Below are 21,154 nucleotides of genomic sequence, written 5' to 3'. Positions count from 1 at the left end.
CCTCGTCACATACGTACACAGCACACCACACGCTAGTTCACGGTTACACACACGTGCCTAGTCACTAGAGAAAAAACAAAGCTATTCAGTAGTTAAGCCACTTTTGGTACAATTGCAAAATAGAGAGATACTGTATATCAAACAGATTTTGTTATACCTTTTTTTTTTTTTTTTTTTTTTTTAACAGGTTGTTACAAACAATGCAAAGATAATTGTCTTTATAAAATTCCAGACTCTACCATACAGATACAGATTCTTGGAGTATAGAACACCACGTAAGACTACTTTTTTTTATTTTTTTTTTAAATGATAAAACTTTGTGAAATGACATCCCATTTGTGTGACTGGAAATTTGGAGAGATATCTTTGCTGTCCTTGCTGGCTGACTGCATTGTCAGTAATCACCCTTGCACTTGCAAAGTGAGCTTTGTGGTTAAAAGCAAGATGAATGCAACATAAACCACTTTGATTTGAGGCAAGAATGTTGCTGTAGGTGTAATTACCTAGATTTATGAGTCAGTAGCCAATCATAAACATGCAAACCAAGTCATTTACAGAAAACAGAAATATGGACTTTCACTCAACAGAACATTAACTTTCAAAAAAAAAAAAAAAGCATGTTCTGTGCAAGGAAATGAAGATGTATTGCAAACCCTTTTTGTTTTTTTCTTTAAGTAAATGAACTGCCAAGTCACATAAATGGGTGTTATTAATATTATTAATCCTGCTACTACACAGCTCATACAACAACACACAGCCAGAGTTAAATGCTGTCACAACCTGATTCCTGATTGGTCAGGGTTTCACATTTAGCACAGGCATAAGCAAACACCTGCAATGAATCTTCACCGTCCTTTCACAATTCCCAACGTCCTCTCTACTTCTTCTTGATGCATATCATTAGGAGACCAAGGCACTTGCCCTTCCGATTTTCTTGAATATACTTAGAGGACCTCAAACAGACAGAAGACAACTTTATCTTAATTTAGCTCTGGTGTTCAAAAGACCATTTCCCTGAAAATTCCTACAAATATACTGACTTCCACTAACTGTATCTCCTTTTTCTCTCTATAGTATGTTGTGTTTAATTTTTGGTAAATATCAATTGCTTTATCCCCTCTCTTTCTGTTAGATCCAGAAAGTGCTGTGTGTAATGATGGCAACCAGTCGGAATTGAAAAATGGAAGGACAGAGAAAGAATAGGTAGGAGAAAGAGAGCTGGACAGAGAAAGTGAAGAGACCATATAGTAAAAATACAGCTAACTAAATATAGTAATACCAAAACGAACACGCGCCACAGAATTTCACAGAATTCCTGATATATAACAATTGACACACGGATAATACACTTTGGACCTCATGTGAATGACAACACAGTACAAAACAGTAGAAATACAGTTACCACCATTGTGTAATATATGTTTTTCTATAGTACTTTTCTGAAAAGGTTCTTGGCTATGGTGGAGCATGACGGGACTTCTCTTCAGCCACTGAAATCAGCAGGGCACATCAAATCTTGTGGATTGTTTTGGAACTCAGGGACCCAACACTCTTTGTGTCCATCTGATTAGATGACTTCTATAACTAAACACACTAATAGCGTCTTTCTGATTCTAATACATATGTAATGCATGTGTTAGAATATATTTTGTTGGCGTAGCGAATTTAAATGTTTTACGTCTTAGTTCGGGCAATCGACCACTTTAAATTCTTACACACTTACAGATTTCTCGATCTACCAGCGGTGAAACTTGACATTGAACGCTTGACTGATTTTTCCAAAGTGATTGCCTTTTTTTTAATTTTCCTGCTGGCCTGGAATAAAATTAATCTCAAATAACTCTTTGACTTTTCCAGGCTTTCAGTGACCGCAGGAACCCTGTGCATCTGTCCTGTGCTAAATGATCATGCGCTGACCGAGGACTTGCATCTTTATAGTCTCAGTAATCTTCCTCTGCTTCCATCCTTTCCTTCGCCTGCACTGAACTGAGAGGTGACGGGCACATGCCGAGGCGATGTGACCAAGACTGCCCAGCTGTCGGTGCAGGTGGAGGAGAGGTGGCCGGCAGAGAAGAAGAATTACTCCGTTGCAGCTGAACTCCATCCCGACACACCCTCATCTATCTTCCCCTCCCTCAAGACCGTGCATCCGTTTTTGACTTCACTATTGTAATCACGCTCGTCGCTGTTGCCATCTTACCCGGTATGAGTGGGCCGATGACTGATGACGCCATCCCTCCCCCTCCTCCTCCCCCCACCCCAGCCCTCACCCCGACCCCGACAGTGGGGCTCCTTGCCACAGTCCTGGCGAAGGTCTGTAACGCCTCGTACTTAGACCTCAGAGCGTCCAGCTCCACGCGCATCGAAGCATTCTCATTGGCCAGTTTGTCCACCTCCTGCTGCAGCTGGGTCTTCTGCTTCTCCAGCTCCTCCTTCTGAGTGACTCGCTTCACCCGGCAGCTGGCGGCGTAGCCGCGGTTCTTTAGCGTGCGCCGCCGTTGTTTCAGTTGCAGGATCTCTTCTTTGGTGAGCCCTCTGAGGTGCTGGTTCAGCTCCCGCACTGACATGGTCACCAGCTCGTCGTCCGTGAGGCTGGTGCCATTCTCCCCCGGCTCACGCTTCACCTGGAGGAAACAGGAGGAAGAAGAGGAGTGAGACCGAACGACATATCAAACCCAGAGAATCCAGTGTAAAATATGCGCTCTCTTACCTTCAAGGCTTTATTTCCTTTGTTAGTCGTCGTCATGCCACAAGTGCCTTGCTCTTCTGAACAGACCTGCAGAGACGCAAGAGAATACAGAACAGCAAACAAACAACATAAAAGATTGAAGTTCTGCGTGAAGCCAGTTAACAGAGTAACAGCATATAAAAAAAGACGATCACTGTGATTAACGGTTCAATAAAAACTTTAAGTGTGTGTCAATACCCACCAGGACCAAATTCATTTAAGTCTACTGTTGGAGCACTCTGTGAGCATGGTACAGTGCCATGCATCTGTGTCACAGTGCAGGAGTGAAAGTGACACACAGACAGCTTTTCTTAGAATTTCCCTGACTTCCTGTTTCCTGGTGGTTACACTGACAGTGCCCACTACCTTTGTGTTGTTGAACTCTTATTGGTTGGCTTTAGACCAACAGGAATGAAGTGAGCATAAAGAAGAAGAAGAGGGAGTGGTAGAATTTGTGGGAAATACTCCAGGGGAAAACCAACTGTTAGAGCTCTAACACACACACACACACACACACACACACACACACACACACACACACACACACACACACACACACACACACACACACACACACACACACACACACACACACACACACACACACACCTTACCCGAGACTGACAGCAGAAAAAAAAAACGATATAGACCGACACCTACTAGGGATGAAAATGAAGGCAAACCAAATATAGTGATGTATATGCATTTGTACCAAAAGGGGAAACAAGAGACAAAAGGAATGAGACAAAACAGTGTGAATCAGAAGTCAACAAAGCGGGAGCCTGGAAGTGCAAAAGATGAGATCAGTCCTTAGAGCGCACAGCTCCACAGATGAGCATCTCCACACGCTCTCAATGAGATGCTTTGTATGGTGCGTTGGTCTGGCTCTCATCTCTCAGACCTGTGTTGTGTGTGTGTGTGTGTGTGTGTGTGTTTGATGAAGGGCGACTATTGTTGCCACTGCTGAGCGATCATCATGAGACCAGTCATGATGACTCAGCAGATTCCTGATCTCACTCTCTCACCCCTTCCTCCCCCCTCTCTCTCCTGCTGCACACATTTCTGCTCTCCTCACTTTCACTGTCACTTTTTAATCCCTCCCTCCCTCATTGTTTTTACACCACTTTCAAACCTCTAACTCCTTTACTAAAAGGTGAGGATTTGCCCCAAACACAGCGGCAGGCTGAGGAAAGCCTGATGGGCATGGGGGGGGTCAACGAGAGGACGTGCTTGCATGCGATTGGCCAAATGCGTTTGTCTTCAAAGTATTAGCCAAACCTTCACACCTGATAATGCTGCATCAAAAGTTTAGTAAAACCAATTTGCTGATTAAAGGCAGTCTGTTGTATTCATGTATGCATTTATACGCCTCATGTATTTCAGACCAGGCCCACTTTAAAAAAAAAAGAAGTAAGAAGCAGATTTGGAAATAAGTTATATTTCCTTAGTCATTCACAAGTTGGGTAATTTCAAAAGCTCCTTGTTATAGGGAAGTGATGACACGTGTCTGTTCTCGTTTTATTCTTATTCTTTTCTGTCAAAAGGCACGGCACTGAGCATGCTAGTGAACCTCCCCCACAATGCACCTCTGTCTGTGTGTGATGAGTGTTTGTGCAAGCGCTGCCACATATCCTACAGTTATAAATAGCTGTAGATCACAGAAAAACTTATGCTAATCGCACATACAAGTAATCATCCATGCACACAACGTGTGCCAAATGCACAGCAAGTCAAAATTCTGTCAGAAAATATGAAGAATAAAGAAAAAGAGCCATGCTACACTTTTCCTCACACAGGAGTTCTACTATAATGGAGCTTCATTCAAAGCATTAGACTTCAGCACTTCAGGTACTCCTTAATCGGTTAGGGTCAGTTAATTAAATTGGGCTTTTATTTAACTGTGTATATGCAGAGCTTCTTCCATCCTCATGTACCACTGCAGTTTTGCAGTTTGTTGGGATGCAGCCTCCCACAGCTGGAGGTGCATCATCGCACAATAGATGGATCAAAGACATGAAGACTGAGGGTGGCTGTTGGGGGTGGGGGTGGAGAAAAGAGGGGGGGGAAGGGAAAAAACGGGGGGGGTAAAAAGGAGGCTGCTTTTCTGCCAGGCACTGGTTTATTTCCCCTGTGCCCAAACCCCAACCCCCCATAACCCCATCTACATACTGTACAAACAAAAAGCATGCCAGCAAGCACATACATACATACACATCCCCCTGCTGCCATGCCAGTGGGGCACAATAAAAACACACATGGAAAACACACAAAAGTGCAATTGTAGTTATGTTTAAAGTGCTAAACTACTCGGTACGTGTGGACATTGAGCTTACTGTGCTTGCAAGGTTCAGAGGTTTTATTCCATACTTAACACATACATCAAATGTCTTAGATAAGAGCAACTAGCAAATGGAATTACTGCAGGTGCACAAAAGGTACCTGTAGTATCTATATCTATACCGGTGCAGCTCCTTCGTAATTATTTTTACTATCTGCAATTGCCTTAGTTTCAGATAGTATGGCTTACTTTTGATGGTATGGCCATTGCAGTTATAACCATTAATCACTGTTTGTAAATGTTTTCAGTAAAGATGAGACACACTCTAGTTACAAAATGTGCCAGATTTAGCTATGAACAAAAATAAAAGTAACTGTTGGATCTGATGATAAGATAATCCAACTATGTTACACTGATAAATTAAAAAAAGGATAGCATTTGTGCAATGACTACAGCTAATGATTATTGTTTTTATTGATTAATCTGCCACTTATTAGGACATCCTTGTGGCTGAATGGTTATATCACATAACCACAACGGACGATTGTTGCATGTCATATTTCTCTCTCTATTCCCTCGTTTCCTGTCTGTCGCTATACAATCACCTGTCCAAAGGCAAAAAATTACTTTTTCAATTAACCGATCAGTTGTTTAAAATTAATGACAAAAAAATAATCTCAGCCTCTCAGTCTTAAATTGCATCCTCAAATTGTTTTTGTTTTAAGATATTATTATATTTAAGGTATTAAGTTTAATATCATAAAAGACTGAAAAATAGCATCTGTTCATATTTGAGGAGCTTTAGCTTGTTGATTTTTGGTGCTTTTGCTTTAAAAAAAATATTGTTATAGCTAGAGTAGTGGGTGTAGTGGTTGTTAGCACTGTGAAGTAGGACAGAATACTAAGTTTGGGGCTATTTCATCAAGGTTAGACAACAACAAACCGGACCTACACCACAGCATAAAATGGCAATAAACTCTGTGTGTGTGTGTGTGTGTGTGTGTGTGTGTGTGTGTGTGTGTGTGTGTGTGTGTGTGTGTGTGTGTGTGTGTGTGTGTGTCTCTCTCTCTCTCTCAGGCCATGTGTAAGTCACCCAGGTTAAGGATCATCTGCTGAGCAAAGGCATCGGCATTCATCTTAGGCGTATACACCCACACATACACACACATGCACAAACACACACACACAAAGTGCCAGAGGTGTCCTTCCCATAATGCTTGCGGGGTGGTCGCTGCGGTGTGGTCAATGCCACAGCCACTGTTGCTACAACAGACAGCTTTTTTGCTGTGGCAGGCTGTATTTTTATGGAGCAAACGAAAGAACGCTGACAACTCAAGAGCAGAGCTGCTTACGGTTACAGTGGAGAGACAACACATAATACACATACTCTCACACACACACACACACACACACACACACACACACACACACACACACACACACACACACACACACACAGAGGATGGGACAAGTGGTGGAGATGAGTAAAATACGGCTAGAAGACAAGAAAAGATAAGAAAGTGGGGAGAAAAGAGAGTGAGGAGTTTGTGGGATAGCAAGGTGAAGACAGGCTAGGTAAGAAAGGAGGAGAAGGGGAGAGGGGAGGGGGGTGGTGGTGAAGGAGGACTGAAAGAATGCTGACGTCTCCAGAGCTGATTAGCGTTACAGCGGAGACATCACACCCACAGCCGAGAAAAATGCTGAGTATGGAGGGAGGAAGGGGTGGGGTGGGGGGGGGAGGTTACAAGGGAAAAAGAAGAGAGGAAAGAGAGAGGCAAGTGAGTAGGAAGGAGGAAGAGGAGGGAGACAGAGGTGGGGATGGAGCGAGGAACGCCGATGAGGAGGAACAGGATGGGGGGGGAGAGGGGGGGCAGAGAAGGAGGAAGAAGAGGGGGTGGGAAAGCGTTTGTGTGAAAATGCATCCTCAACACATTTGTAAGAGCTTAGCTGTTGGGTACGAAGGGGTGTAGGGGGAGAGAGAGAGAGAGAGAGAAGGGAGGGAGGAATGGATGGAGGGGATTGGGGTCAAAAAAAAAACCTGAACTCAGCAACGACCACGACTAAAACCTCCAATTAGAAAAGTTCTGAAGCTGATCCAGGGCAATGAAACTACTGCTGACCATCTCTCGCTGTCCCCCAACCTTTTGCTTTCTGTCTCACACGCACACACGCACACGCACACGCACACGCACACACACACACGCACACGCAAATCAAGTCCTGGAAAAGGGATGAAAACGAGAGTAATAGTGTGGCAGAAGGTGAACACAGTGATCATGGGGTTTATAAAGATAGATTAAAGAGCACAAGGAACTGCACAAGACATAAAGCACAACTCCTTTTTCTTCATGTAGTGCAGACAAACAGGATGATGAACTCTGTGTCTGTGTGTGTGTGTGTGTGTGTGTGTGTGTGTGTGTGTGTGTGTGTGTGTGTGTGTGACAGAGCTCTAATTAATCTTGTTTGAGAGCACCTTTTGCTCCAGCCACTGCCGCCACACAGAGAGGACTTTCTTAGAAAGAGACTGTCTACTTAAAGCTGGTGGCATGCTGCACAGACACACACACACAGACACACACACACACAGAGTAAAATAAATAGCCAGATTAGACGCTGCAGAAACGACCCAGGGGCTGGTGTGTGGGGGTGTACGTGAGAATAAACAAGCTAGCATATAGAGAATGATCAAGAATAGACTGTAAAGAGCCACAAGTCGGTTGTGATGCAGTGGCAAGTCTGTCTTTATTGAATAACCCAACATAACAAATGCCTTAACTGTGCCTCCTCCCTCAGGCAACTCTCTGAGCAATAATAGAGAACACAAAGTACGGCAGCCGAGTGAGGCGGTGAAGACACAGAGAGGACATGATGGAAAGACTTAAAGAGAGCAAAATTTTGGGACCGTGAATTAAAACCTTGGAGCGCCACAATACTGGGCTCCTGGCTGCAGTCCACCTTGGCTTTGTTATAAAATAAAAGAGGGAGCAATTCTCATTGATCTAATGTGGGCCGAGGGTGTTGAGGGAGTTGGTAAATAATTAATGATGAGCACTGTGTGGGGGCTAATTGAGAATTAGGAATCAGATCAGCGATAATGGCAACCTACAGAGAGGGGGCAGGCTCACAGCAGAGACACGGGGCCATGGAGAGAGGGTGAGGAGCTGAAGAGAGAGGGGGAGAAAAGACACCCCAGTTTCAGCCGTGCGTGTGGAGAAGGAGCAGGGGGCTATTAACTAGGAGGTATGCCGAGCGTGAAATAAGCATGATAACACAGACAGAGAGGGGAGGAAGAGGAGATGGAGAGAACACAAGGAAAAGAATTGCAAAGAAGCAAGCGCCTGGCCCCTCATATGCATATTATAATATACTATGGCAGGAGAAGAGCGATCACTTTCACACTTTTCTGAGAGTTCAAAAAGGGTATTGTGTGTGTGTGTGCTGGTTGCTAGATAGTGTTTGTGCAAGTGTGTTATTAAAGGCGAGAAAAAGTCCTGGCGTCGACACGTTTTTCCCATTCCAGGTAGTAAGTCGGAGTGTGATGACAAATTTCCCAACACAAGCAAAAAAAAACTGCACTGTCAGGCAATTGAGCTCTGGCTCTTCTTCTTTTTTTTTTTTTCATAAGTGCTTTTTCTGTAAGAAGAGAGAAAGCATGTACCGTAGGTTAAGTTGGTTCTCTGTGTGTGTGTGTGTGTGTGTGTGTGTGTGTGTGTGTGTGTGTGTGTGTGTGTGTATATGTGTGTGCGTGAAAAACAGAGGGCTGTGAGGGAGACAACGATAAGTTAAACGACATGTTATGTTTATTTGCCCCAGAAGCCGTACATCCCCCCCGGTCAGCAGTACTAACTTGAGACAAAGAGAAGTTTTAGTTGAGCAGCAAAGTAAGCGTGGTGTGACTCTGTGGGGACGGGTTTGTCATTATCAGTCTCATGAATGAGGAAATATCATCAGAAGTGTATGGTGAAGTCCAGAAAGGAACACGAGGAGACGTGTTTGGAGCTCATGGAGAGCAGCGGCCTTTGGCTCTGGGACATTCCTGGTGACCATTTTAAGGTTTCACATTTGCTGTTTTTTAACATTAATATGAGTTCCCCCAGCCTGCCTATGGCCCCCCAGTGGCTAGAAATGGTGATAGGTGTAAACCAAGCCCTGGGTATCCTGCTCTGCCTTTGAGAAAATGAAAGCTCAGATGGGCCGATCTGGAATCTTCTCCTTATGAGGTCATAAGGAGCAAGGTTACCTCCCCTTTCTCTGCTTTGCCCACCCAGAGAATTTGGCCCACCCATGAGAGAGAGAGACATCATGGCTTTCAAACGAGCAAAGTGGCAGTTGGTCAAGGCCGCACCCCCACCCTCCACCTTGCCCCCCCCCCCTCCTCCTCAATAGCTACAGACACAGAAATGGCACATCCTAAGGAAAGCTCATTGTGGGACTGGCTCTAGTGGCTGTAGTTCTGCACCAAGGCTGAATTTCGGGAAAGAGACTTCAGATACAGTATTAGGATTATTAGGAGCGCGGTGGCTCAGTGGTTAGCACTTCTGCCTCACAGTAAGAAGGTTCTGGGTTCAAACCCAGGTCGTCTCTGTGTGGAGTTTGTATGTTCTCCCCGTGCTTGCGTGGGTTCTCCTCTGGGTGCGCTGGTTTCTTCCCACAGGTGCATTTAGAGTAATGTTCATTAATGTGCATTGTCAAATAATCAAGTCAAATAAACAAGGGGACTACTGAGGCCTATATAAAAGCATCCAAAGAGCACCAGGACCTTTAAGATGGTATGACAGGCATTATGGCACACAAAAATACACACGCACAGGACCATTAGTATGTGGGCACACTCTATAACAATGTCTCTTTTCTTTGATACAGTTAGTTTAGTTTTCTTCATCTTCTAGCAGCCAAAATATCTAATTATAATGAGATATATACTTCTACATACATTTAAGCTAATAACTTACAGTTAATCCTGATAAGACGTTTGTGTTTGTGCATCATCCAAATACATATAATAGTATTTTTGTCTTTAATCTTACTTTATAGTGTATTGCACAGTTTCCAGTAAAAAGGACAAAAGAAATCCTAATGAAACTAATTTTTTACTTCCGTTTTTTTTTTTATCTTCCAGCTTTAGAGCTGAAAGAATAGGCTGATAAATCAATTAGTGAATCAATCGAAAATTAATCTACAGCAAACTTGTTCTTTAAGAAAGTAGGACAACAATTTACTGGTTACAGCTTCTAACGTGAATATGTTCAGCTTTTCTCAGTCTTCTATGGTAGTAAATTGAATGTCTTTGAGTTTTGAACTGCTAGTCAGACAAAACCAGACATCTGAAGATCATCTTCTGATGAATATTTTTGTGTATTTTCTGGCATTTCATAGACAAAACGACTAATCGATTAAATAAAAAAACAAAAACAAAAAAACAGTTGGAAGATAAATCGATAATTAAAATAATCTTTAGCTACAGCCCTTGTCAGCTTTGTCTACAGAGGTCAAACAGACATACAGTGTGGATAAAAAAGGCTTCTGTATTATTTTAGTTAAATAATAAGCATCCAAAGATGATCAACATAACCCTAATCAGGTGTAATGGTTAAAAGGTAAAGTCAATTACACCTCACCCCATCAGTTACTTTCAATCACTCCAAGGGTTTCATTTGATGTGTTAAAGATGCACCTATTTTGGCTCAGAACAGCTCTGATGTAAAGTTTCCAAACTAGGCTTTAATATGAACAGGGAAATGGGAACTCGGCAGGGAACTGTTGCTGAGTGGAACTAATGTGATGCCACAGGTGAAGGCAAAGAGCTGGTGCCACATTTGAAGCACTCGCATATCTTTGTGCCCTCTCTTTTATCCTTGGCATTGATCCACACTGTGTGTATGTGGGTTTTTTTTATTTAAAAGGTTTAGAAATTCATACCACAATGCTGGGATCGTCACACTGCAGTTAAAAAATGCGGCAATTTGGCGCATAGAGATGATGCAACTGGCAGACAACTGCTGGTATCGATACTCCTGTTACCGGGGCCTTGCATCTCCACGGCTACTATTCCCAATATCTCAACACTGCATGCAAAACAAAATCACTGCTCTGGTATGAAGTGTATCTGTTTCTATTTGTGTATGTGTGGAAACAAATAATCTCCTTTAACTAGAGCCTTCTCAAAAACCTCCAAAATAAACTCAAAGATCCTTGGAGGGAAAACATGAGAAGTTTACTCAGATTGCTGATCACAGAGTTGAGATTTTTGATACAGAAAAGCAGCTTTGTAATATTGGTGTTTGAACAAATTTCAGGACGGAAGGATGGATCAGTAGTTTGAGCTACTGAACTTAAAACATTTTTTTCCATTTCCAAATCCTTTTGACTTGCCCTGCAATGGGATTTATCTTGGTTTCGTACATTTTTCGGTTCTCAGTGAGGTTATGTAAATAAGGAGTCAAGACACTTGTGGAGGGAGGGTACATTTCACACACACACACACACACACACACACACACACACACACACACACACACACACACACACACACACACACACACACACACACACACACACACACACACACACACACACACACACACAGAAGCAAGAAAAACAGTGGAGCACAGCAATGATTATGCACCAGATCTGCTTACACCATATTTCATCATTACTGTGGAGAAAAAACACTCAACTATTGATCTGCCCCACTGCTTCCTTTTCTCTCTGCCTCTCTCTCACCCACTCTCCCATTCCGTCTTTTACTTATCCCTTTTTACGTCTCTCCCACTCTCAGAAATTTGCAAACATAACAAGACTTTTTTTAAATGGATCCCAGTAGTAAACAAGACCATAGACATGCAGTACTTAGAAATTATCTCCACAAACACGAAACTCTCTGACACACACACACACACACACACACACACACACACACACACACACACACACACACAATATTGTGAACACCTGTGCAATCTAATGCAATCCAGTACTATAATCCTGCAATAAAGGATGCCTTTGTGAAGTTTCTTCTTTAATGCAAATCCCAGAGCGCAGATGGATACAGAAACAATACAACAGGAACATGTTACTAATATAGTCTATATCGACGACGTTTCATTTCTGGGATTGGTCAGGTGCCGGATGTCCGTCACCTTCCGCTTTCTTTGTGTTTGTGTTGGCATTGTAAACTCCATCCGATTTAGGAGGACTAAGGTTAACTACTCCTCAGATCTCTGCAGGGTAAATCCAGACAGCTAGCTAGACTATCTGTTGAATCTGAGTTTTCTGTTTTAAAAACAACTTTTGAACGAGCACTTGTTCCACCAAAACAAGTTCCTTCCCGAGGCTATTTTGCAGGCTAGAGGCACCGTCATTGTGTCCTGAGCTTAGCGTCGCCCATGACACTTGTGATTGGTTTAAAGAAATGCCAATAAACCAGAGCATGTTTTCTCCCATCCCGGAATGCTTTGTGGACTCGCTAGACCCTCATTCGCAGTGCTGTGGAGGAGGGTCTGGCAATGCCAGACTAGTTACAATGTAATGCATATCATTAACCACCACCTTAAAATTATAGACTTGAATGAACACCTCATTGACAGCTGAGGTTGGGTATTGAACCGTAATAACTTTCACAATGTGTCCGTAGCAACAAGTTTCAAAAACTGTCGAGTACCAGAATGCTTGCTCAGTTTCTTAGTCTTGTTTTCCTATTTTAATAAGATATTTCCTGGGTGATATTTGCAACTTTACTAGTTTTAGACTTTTCATTCAAGGAAAGTTATTGTATGGCTGTTCCGTGTTAAGACAACATTAAAAGGTGCTGTAGGTAGGATTGTGAAGATCCAGGACTTAGCCAAAGAATTTGAACATCAACAACCTCTCAGTCCCCCCCCCCCACAAGGTAAAATGATGCAGTGATTGACACAGTTAGACCCACTCCCCTCCCAGCCTTGATTGGTGATCTGAACAGGGAGAGGTGGATTTTTGCAAATCGCACTACAGGCTGTAGGTGGTGCCAGAGGAGCCTGATTTTTTTTTTTTATTAACTGCTTTATGTAGTTCTACTGGAACATAGGGTCAGTTTCAGCAAAAAAAATTAGTTTTATAAGTCTTACCTACAGCATCTTTAACACAAGCATTTTACCTTGTTTCATTAACGAGAAGGTTTGTCGAAAAACACTTTTATATTCTTTAAAGCCCCAGTGTGTAACGTTTGTAGTTGTTCATTATCAAAATCTGTATTGCCCTTCACAAACTTGGCCTTTTTCATGAATATTGACCACCACTTTCACATATTCCTATTAGCTTGGAATTTTACATTTGCATTTGCATGAACTGGGGTAGACCATGGGGGGGTAGACGCTCCATAATGATGCTTCATCTTGAAATACGTTAGCCGGTAAGGGACATACGGGCTATACTGCTCCGGCTTTCGCGTTTTCGACTCATAGCTGCTGGTAATGGCTATCGTCGCTTCCCGGCCCCGGCAAGTTTGGAGAAGGAAACATGGAGGACCACACGTATTCAAAATCCAAATTTCAGGAACAGGAGTCTTCTTCTTCGCCCAGCAAAAGAAAACAGATATTGAAAAGAGCAAGAGACCGGAAAAAGAGTGAACATTGGAGCTGCTTTGGAGGCACACACCAAATCCCAACTAGATAATTATCCTCCGGACCGCTGCAGTCTCCTTTTCTTTCGCTCTCCTTTCCGTCGGGTGGCGCACGTGCCCGCTCATGGTGTCCGCGCCACTCTCCGACATGAACTTATGGATGTGTTAAAGGGGTGATAGAATGATTATATAGGGTATTTCACACTGTTCCTTATGGTCTCCTAATGGGGTATGTAACATTGGTTGGGCTGAAAATGGCCTGGTTGATATTTTATTGGCCCTTATGCATCCCTGTGTTTTGGCCCTATTTGTAACAAGAGCTTTTCTTCCAAATATGGTATGGTCATGAATATTTAGATGAGCTGCGCGCTGATTGGTTGAACTCTGAACTCCGACACACAGTCATTAGACATCAATTTTCGTAAAGCTGCCCATATTGGACCTCTACATAGTTGATTTCTCGCATAAAAAAGTCTCAGAAGTGAATTTAATGGTAAAATAGCAGATGAACAATGTATAAATTTTCTGAGATCTGCACGACCTAGATTCGGAAGACTAACTGATCTCAGGTCAGTTGTGTAGCCTATGTAAATGTTGGGGCGTGACCGTTCTCTTAATACACCCACGGCTGTGACAAAGGTTCCGGTTTTTGGGATGCTTACGCAAGCAACTAGCTTTGTTGAGATTCGCCCATTTTCAGCGGCAGTTTCAAAATATGAGATTTTCATAGTAAAGGGGTGTCAATGGGATTTTGAGCTTCTATGTATGTCCTATTTACCCACCAAACTGTCGTTATTCAACTATGACAGGGTTGGTAAAATCGGTTTTGCATTCTATCACCCCTTTAAGAGAACGCATGAACTCCAACAATCACGGCTGATAGACGGCCTTTTGTACACCTTCGCTTTTTGAAGCGTGAAGGCTACCGTAGTTGCAATACTGCGTGGTGAGAGCAAGGGGGTAAGCTTCGCTTCAGAACGCGTAGCTCCTATGGCGCCATTTTGATGCTACAAAGCCATCACCTCTAGGGGTGGTACGGTTCACAAAACCCACGGTTCGGTTTGTATCACGGTTTTAGGGTCACGGTTTTCGGTTCAGTACGGTTCTTATTTTTTCTTTAACACTCCAGAATATACTTCAGCATATAGCTAAAATTAGCATATTGAATGCATGTTGCACAAAACGTGCACACAGTGGCAGTTCTATATTATTTTATTTCATCATAGGTAACGTGAAATCCAAAATGTTCCCACACACCAGACTATAAACGACGCTGGCGCATCCTCCAGCTCTGGGCAGCCTCTCTCCCACCTGACATTTCTGCAGGTGACGTGACCTGCAGCGGCACCCCGCTCCACTTGAGGAGCGGTCGGCTCGGTGTCTCTCAAAATCTGACGAAAATCTTTTAAACTGACCTTTGTCGATCTGAAATGAAGACAGATTCAGCAACTGCATGGCCTATTTCTCGCTTAAAATGTTTTCAGAAACACGTTTCGGTGAACTATTTTAGTACAATATGAGATCGTATTCTGAACGAGCCGCCATGACAGTCTGGCTTTGAAATTTGGGACCAGCCAGACCTATGGCAGCTGATTGGACGATCGCGTCACATCGTCCAATCAGCTGCCATGGGTTGCCTTTGTCACGCCCATCCCGCTCGTCATTTCCAGTAACTGTTTTAACATAGGTGTATAAAGTGGGCACTACGGCAGTAAGAGGTTAGTGCACATTAACAGTGTACTGACAAACCGTGCGGTACACACATGCTCCGAACCGAGACTAGCGAACCGAGCGGTTCGGGTGTTTTTTCATGAACCGTACCACCCCTAATCACCTCCCGTTAGCATTCCACTGACTGCCGTTCATTTTGACGTCACTTTGACAGTGAATAACTTTACATCTGAAGCGTTTAAAGACTCTATTTGTCCATTGTTTATTTCTAAAGAAACATAGCAGGCTATACATTTGTACCTCCCGTTATGGCTCCGTTGGCAGGCGCTTTAGTATTAATACGCTGACTTATTGTTCAACATAGTAGAGGAATTATCAGATAGGATATACGATGCGCTGTTTAGGTTTAATTACTAATGTTAACTAGCATTTTCGTTAGCAATAATTAGCCTGCGCCCATGTTATCTCCTTACATATACGTACACTCTCCGTCTCTGTAAGATTGGGAATGATTGAGATTTCTCTTGGCACAGCTACCAGAGGACTTCACACTTTCAGACCATTGACATATATATAATGGACCAATAGACCCCGTTGCTCTGGACGGAGACCAGTGAAGACTATTAGAAGCACTTTTCCGGTGATGGCCAGCTTTACTGCGCAGCCTCCAACTGAGAGAGACCGCGTAAATGTGACGTGAGCAACGTGTCTGAAAGTTGTAAGTCTTCTGGTAGCTGTGCCGAGAGAAATCTCAATCATTCCCAATCTTACAGAGATGGAGAGTGTAGGTATGTGTAAGGAGATAACATGGGCACAGGCTAATTATTGCTAACTAACATGCTAGTTAACATTAGTAATTAAACCTAAACAGCTAATGTAAGTCCAAACTGCCTGCGAGCTTCTCCTGTACTGTACGATAATTCCTCTACTATGTGACAGTAAGTCGCGTGGTTATGACACAATCGTTAGCCTATTTTTACAAAAACGTCTGCTACGGAGCCATAACGTGAGATACAAGGTAATGGAGCCTTTTATACATTTTTGTGTTTCTTTAGAACTAAACAATGGACAAATCGAGTCTTTAAACACTTCGGATGTAACGTTATTCTCAGTCAAGTGACGTAAAAAAAAAATGGCGGTCAGCGGAATGCTAACAGGAGGTGATGGCCAGTTAGCAACAAAATGGCGCCATGATGGCTCGAGTTCTGAAGCGAAGCTTACCCCCTTGTTTCAGACACGTTGTTCATGTCACATCTACGTTGTCTCCGTCAGTTGGAGACTGCGCAGTAAAGCTCAGCGCTCACCGGAAAAGTGCTTCTAATAGTCTTCACTGGTCTCCGTCCAGAGCAACGGGGTCTGTTGGTCCATTATATACTGTGTATGGGTGAGAGAGGGTTGATTGCAATATATGATCTCAACGCTAGATGGGAGTAATTCTTACACAATGTAGCTTTAAAGTATACGCTATGAAATAAAGTATTGTTTTGGCACGTGTATCAGTACTGAAACCCAGGTACTGTAAATTATAGGCACCGGTATAAAAAGGTATCGATACTCATCTCTATTGGAAATCAGTAAGACAAAAGGAGAACATCATTAGCTTCACAAAGGTAACATTTATGGCAAGGCTGTGATATTGTATTGCATGTCTGTAAGTGCCCATCCCTTGTAAACGTTTAATAAAACTAGAGCTTAAACGATGTATTGATTGATTGATAAGTCAATCGATAAAAAAAGTCTATATATGTCATTATAAACCAAATATTTAGAGTTTTTTGGACTTTTGGTCGTACAAAGCAAGGCATTTGAAGAAATCGCCTTTGGTGACGGTCATTTTTTTTTTTTTTTTTACAATTTCTGACCTTTCATAGACTAAACAATTATTTTCATCAGTGATTAATCTGATGGTTATTGTCTCAATAATGAACGTAAAATGCCAAGCAATAGTGAAAAATGTCCATCACAATTTCCTAAAGCCCAAGCTGTTTAGTAGTTTGTTAGTTTGTTTCATCTGACCAGCAGTCTTAAAACCCCAAAGATATTCAGTTTTCTATCATAAGAGAAAAAATAAATAACAATAATCAAATTTGAGAAACTTGAACCAGTTCTTTTTTTTAAAGCATTTTGCTGAGGGGAAAAAAGAGACTTAAACAATGGTTGTAGATTAATTCTCTAATTACTAATTGATATATCAACTTATTGTTTCAGTTCTCAACATGAGTGCATCTCTTCCTCCCAGTATAAACTCCTGTCCTATCTTTACTAACACACCTAGAGGAGGCTTTTAGTGTTATATCAACTTGACCCCCTGTACACGCAGGGAATCAAACAAGTGTATATGAGCACACACACACACACACACACACACACACACAATCCTCTGTTACTTAGGCCTTCCTCCTGAAGAGTGAAGCGTCGGGGCAGACATTGTTAAAGGATAGAAAGGAATCAACTGCCAAGTGCAAAATGTTGTAATGGCCAACTGATAGTCAAATCACCTTCCATTGCTACATCTTTCTACATATTGCAAGGAAAGACACACACACACACACACACACACCTTAGTGCTTACTGTGCTCTCGCTCTCTCTCACACACAGCCCCTACAGCAACTAGATCTTAGCATCTTATAGGCCTAGGTGTTTTATATCTCCTGCTCTCTCACGCACACACACACACACACACACACACACACACACACACACACACACACACACACACACACACACACACACACACGGCAAGGCAAAGAAACTAGCTGTGGTAAGTAACAAGTGAAAACGCCATCTGTCAAGCGAGAGCGCATTTGCTTCGCCTCAGCATTTTCAGGGGAATGCCTTGAAGACAAAAAGGTCCTTGTTCTCAATCTCTCCGCAAATCCCATCTCTCATTCTTCCTCCCTCTTCCTTCATCCCCCTTGCTCCGCGCGCCTTGCCGCTCCGCCACCATCAGCAAAGTTGCACACATAAGCATTGGTCAGCGTTCAATTACCGTGAACACCAGGGAAGGATGGGGAAAGTACTTGACAGAGAAATGCACTTCAAGCACTGATTAAATACTGATACCAAGTATAAAAAAGTTTAGCCCCTTGGTTGTGTGTGTGTGTGGGGGGGTGGGGGGGAGACAGTAAGGGGGGCTGCTCTTCTCTCCAATACAACTGTTTCATCATTATGACCCTCTATTACAGTACTTGCCAACTTGCTTACTACATACTTTTGATACACTCCTCAGAGTGCTGACTCTAACTAAAGCTGCTGATATGGAGTCATTAGGGGGTGAAGTTTCTGTTTTTCTTGAGCCCACATAGCTTCCCTATTACTCTTCAGTGTTTAAGAGTTGCAATAATCATAGGTTGCTACCAGGCAGCAGATAATGGCCCATCTATAAGAAATCCATCAAGGATATTCTGTTGCAACGCATTAGAGTTTCTTTTTTTAGCACCCTATGTGGGTTCATGAGCAGTCAATGTGCAACATTAACTGACATGGGAATGCCTCCTACCCTTCCATTTCATTAGTTTTTCTCCAAGTATATTTAATATTTACACAGCAGGATAATTTCGGATTTGTAGACTTTCAGACAAAAGGTGAGTGAGGTCACTGTAAAATATCAAGGGCAGTATCACTGGTTGTCTGCTTGTGACTGTAAAAAAATAAAAATAAAATGTTTTATTCAAGTCATAACCCAAAAGTATAAAGAGGTTAATAAAATAAATAATTTACAGCATGATAGTTATCATGCCTTTGTGCACATGCTTCCCATTTGCCCTAAATCCACTCTGACTTGAAAATGTATTTTGATACCACTGATTAATTAAACCTCACTGAAAAAAAATAACAAATTTAGCACTGACATTTTAAACGCACATTCCGCAGCCCACATGAGCTCTTCTTATCCCCTAAATACGTCAAAGCCCACTACTACATGACCGGACCTATCTATTTCAGAGCCAACCCCCAATACAAACCCAGCTCTGCCTTCCCTCGCGCCAGACCTTTGTCCGCCCGCCTACCGCCGGTGCCATGTTGCCATGGCTCCCTCATGCCTCCGCTCTGCTCGCGCAAACGTTGAGAAATAACAACGTTGTGATGAATCAGCATATCTCTGCCGCGAGCCCAGCCGGTCTACAACCGGTCACACCAGGAAATAGACTGAATTCTCTCCGTTTGAACCGACAAACACAAGTCACTTTAACGTTAAAATGTATCACCCAATGTGAGTAGATACATGAACAGAAGGCCTGTCGGAAGAACAGCGTCTGACACAAAGCAAAAAATGTCAAAACAGTCGCTGAAGCAGCCGCTGCTGCCCTCTCACCAAAGGCTGTCTACTCTCCGGCTAGCCGCTGGGCGTTTGACAGCTACAAATACACTAGCTACGACAGCACAGTTGTTTATTGTTGTCACCGGCTTTTTATTCATTACACGTTTTACTTCTGTCACACCGCCAACTCAGCAAGCAGCGAGTGGACGAAAGGTTACCTTAAGAGTCCGTATAACCACTCGCAAAACAAGTAAAAAAAATGTTAAAAAAAAGCACACACACACACACTTAGCGAACAGCTGACTGCACATCTTACCTGTAAAGAAGCAACACAAGAATCGGTTTGTGAAGCGACAGCGGGAGCCTTCCAGTTTGTGTCCACCGCTGCCGCTTCAGCACCCCGAAGAGAGGACAGTCGGAGAAGCTAACGTTGAGGTTATGTGTTGTGTTGTTTTCGAAGGTTTCCGCTGTCCTAAGTTGTTGCTCTGCCTTAAGGTTTATCCCTAGCTCCGCTAACGTTCACCTTTATGAATATCTAGCCATTTAAAACAAGGGAATCCCCGGCCACACCAACGGCAAAGAAAGCCGACTCGCATTCGGACTCCCCGCACGGTCTTCTAATTCCGACACATGGATTCTTTTTTAAGCTTGACAGCAGCCGTACGCAACGAAACGTAGCCTACACCCCCTTTGTCTGTGTTAGTATGAAATCCCCGGTTGGTCGGTCGGTCGGTCGGTGTGACTGTTCGCTCGAACAGACCCGGTCTCTCGGAACCGTACGTGCAGGTCTGGATGGCGCCTGGATCGTGATGATTCAGCACTACCAGACCGCTGCCCTTTAAACGGCAGCGGCGTTGCTGTGAGTTCGGCTGAGCAGGACACACAACGGAACAAGCGGCAACACAAGCGCGGCGATAACGGCATGGCAGCGGCGGGTGGCAGTGCACACTCAGCAAAACAACACCTCTATATTCAGCACTTTTAAATGAATTTTATTATTTGATTTCGACAAAGCTGACTCACCACAAGTCAAACCGGCGCTTTTCGCCCACCGCACCTTCGAAGGTTGGGTTCGCCGACGGTTGGTCGACCCGGTGTGGAGAGAAACAGTTGGAAAAAATGTTGTTGTTTTTTCTCCGCTCACGCCTTCTCGCAGGTCTACATATATCCTATCCTTCCTCGCTTGTTTTAGTCTATGGTCGGAGGCGCCAGACGTCAAATGATGTTTGGATCACATGGTTTCATTCATGAAGGATCTACGCAACCCGTATTTAAAGAGACATGAGACACACTACTACGGTGTGATGGACTGTTGTTAACAACAGTCAGCGTGGAAGGGTGACGAGACAGCCCCACCTCTGTGCATATTTCTAAACTTAGCACTTAGAGCTAACATTTAAAGTAGGCTACTTGATTGGCTCCAACAATAGTAGGCTACAGAGTGATGGAATTAAAAAGAAAACATCTCATGCTGTCATTCTCCCATCAGCTTTGGGAAAGTTATATATTTTGTATGTATAGAGTTGAAGATACTGACTTTTTTTGTGATTTCATAAAAGAAAAAAGAAAAATAGAGCTTTTTGAACAAAAAACAAAATGTGCATAAGTAGAGCTAGAGC

General features: G+C 43.1%; 1 protein-coding gene across 4 annotated transcripts; it reads right to left on the bottom strand.

The window, feature by feature from the left end:
- Positions 1–157: 157 nt before the first annotated feature.
- Positions 158–20,839, bottom strand: mafgb (v-maf avian musculoaponeurotic fibrosarcoma oncogene homolog Gb). Of its 4 annotated transcripts, XM_039794371.1 has the most exons (4): positions 20,559–20,839; positions 4,628–4,758; positions 2,711–2,776; positions 158–2,624 (listed from the first exon to the last, which is right to left on the bottom strand). In XM_039794371.1, exons 3-4 carry the CDS (start codon positions 2,744–2,746, stop codon positions 2,136–2,138), a joined length of 525 nt encoding a protein of 174 aa, XP_039650305.1. In that variant the 5' UTR covers positions 2,747–2,776; positions 4,628–4,758; positions 20,559–20,839; the 3' UTR covers positions 158–2,135. The 4 variants fall into 4 exon arrangements, with proteins under 4 accessions (XP_039650305.1, XP_039650287.1, XP_039650296.1 ...); XM_039794353.1 differs by lacking the exon at positions 4,628–4,758; XM_039794362.1 differs by lacking the exons at positions 4,628–4,758; positions 20,559–20,839 and adding an exon at positions 19,852–20,545.
- Positions 20,840–21,154: the final 315 nt, after the last annotated feature.

The sequence above is a fragment of the Perca fluviatilis genome, chromosome 1, assembly GCF_010015445.1.
Source record: "Perca fluviatilis chromosome 1, GENO_Pfluv_1.0, whole genome shotgun sequence".
In the NCBI taxonomy this organism is placed as follows: Eukaryota; Metazoa; Chordata; class Actinopteri; order Perciformes; family Percidae; genus Perca; species Perca fluviatilis.
The sequence above is the reverse complement of the archived record's forward strand: the minus strand, read 5'-3'. Positions and strand labels throughout refer to the sequence as shown.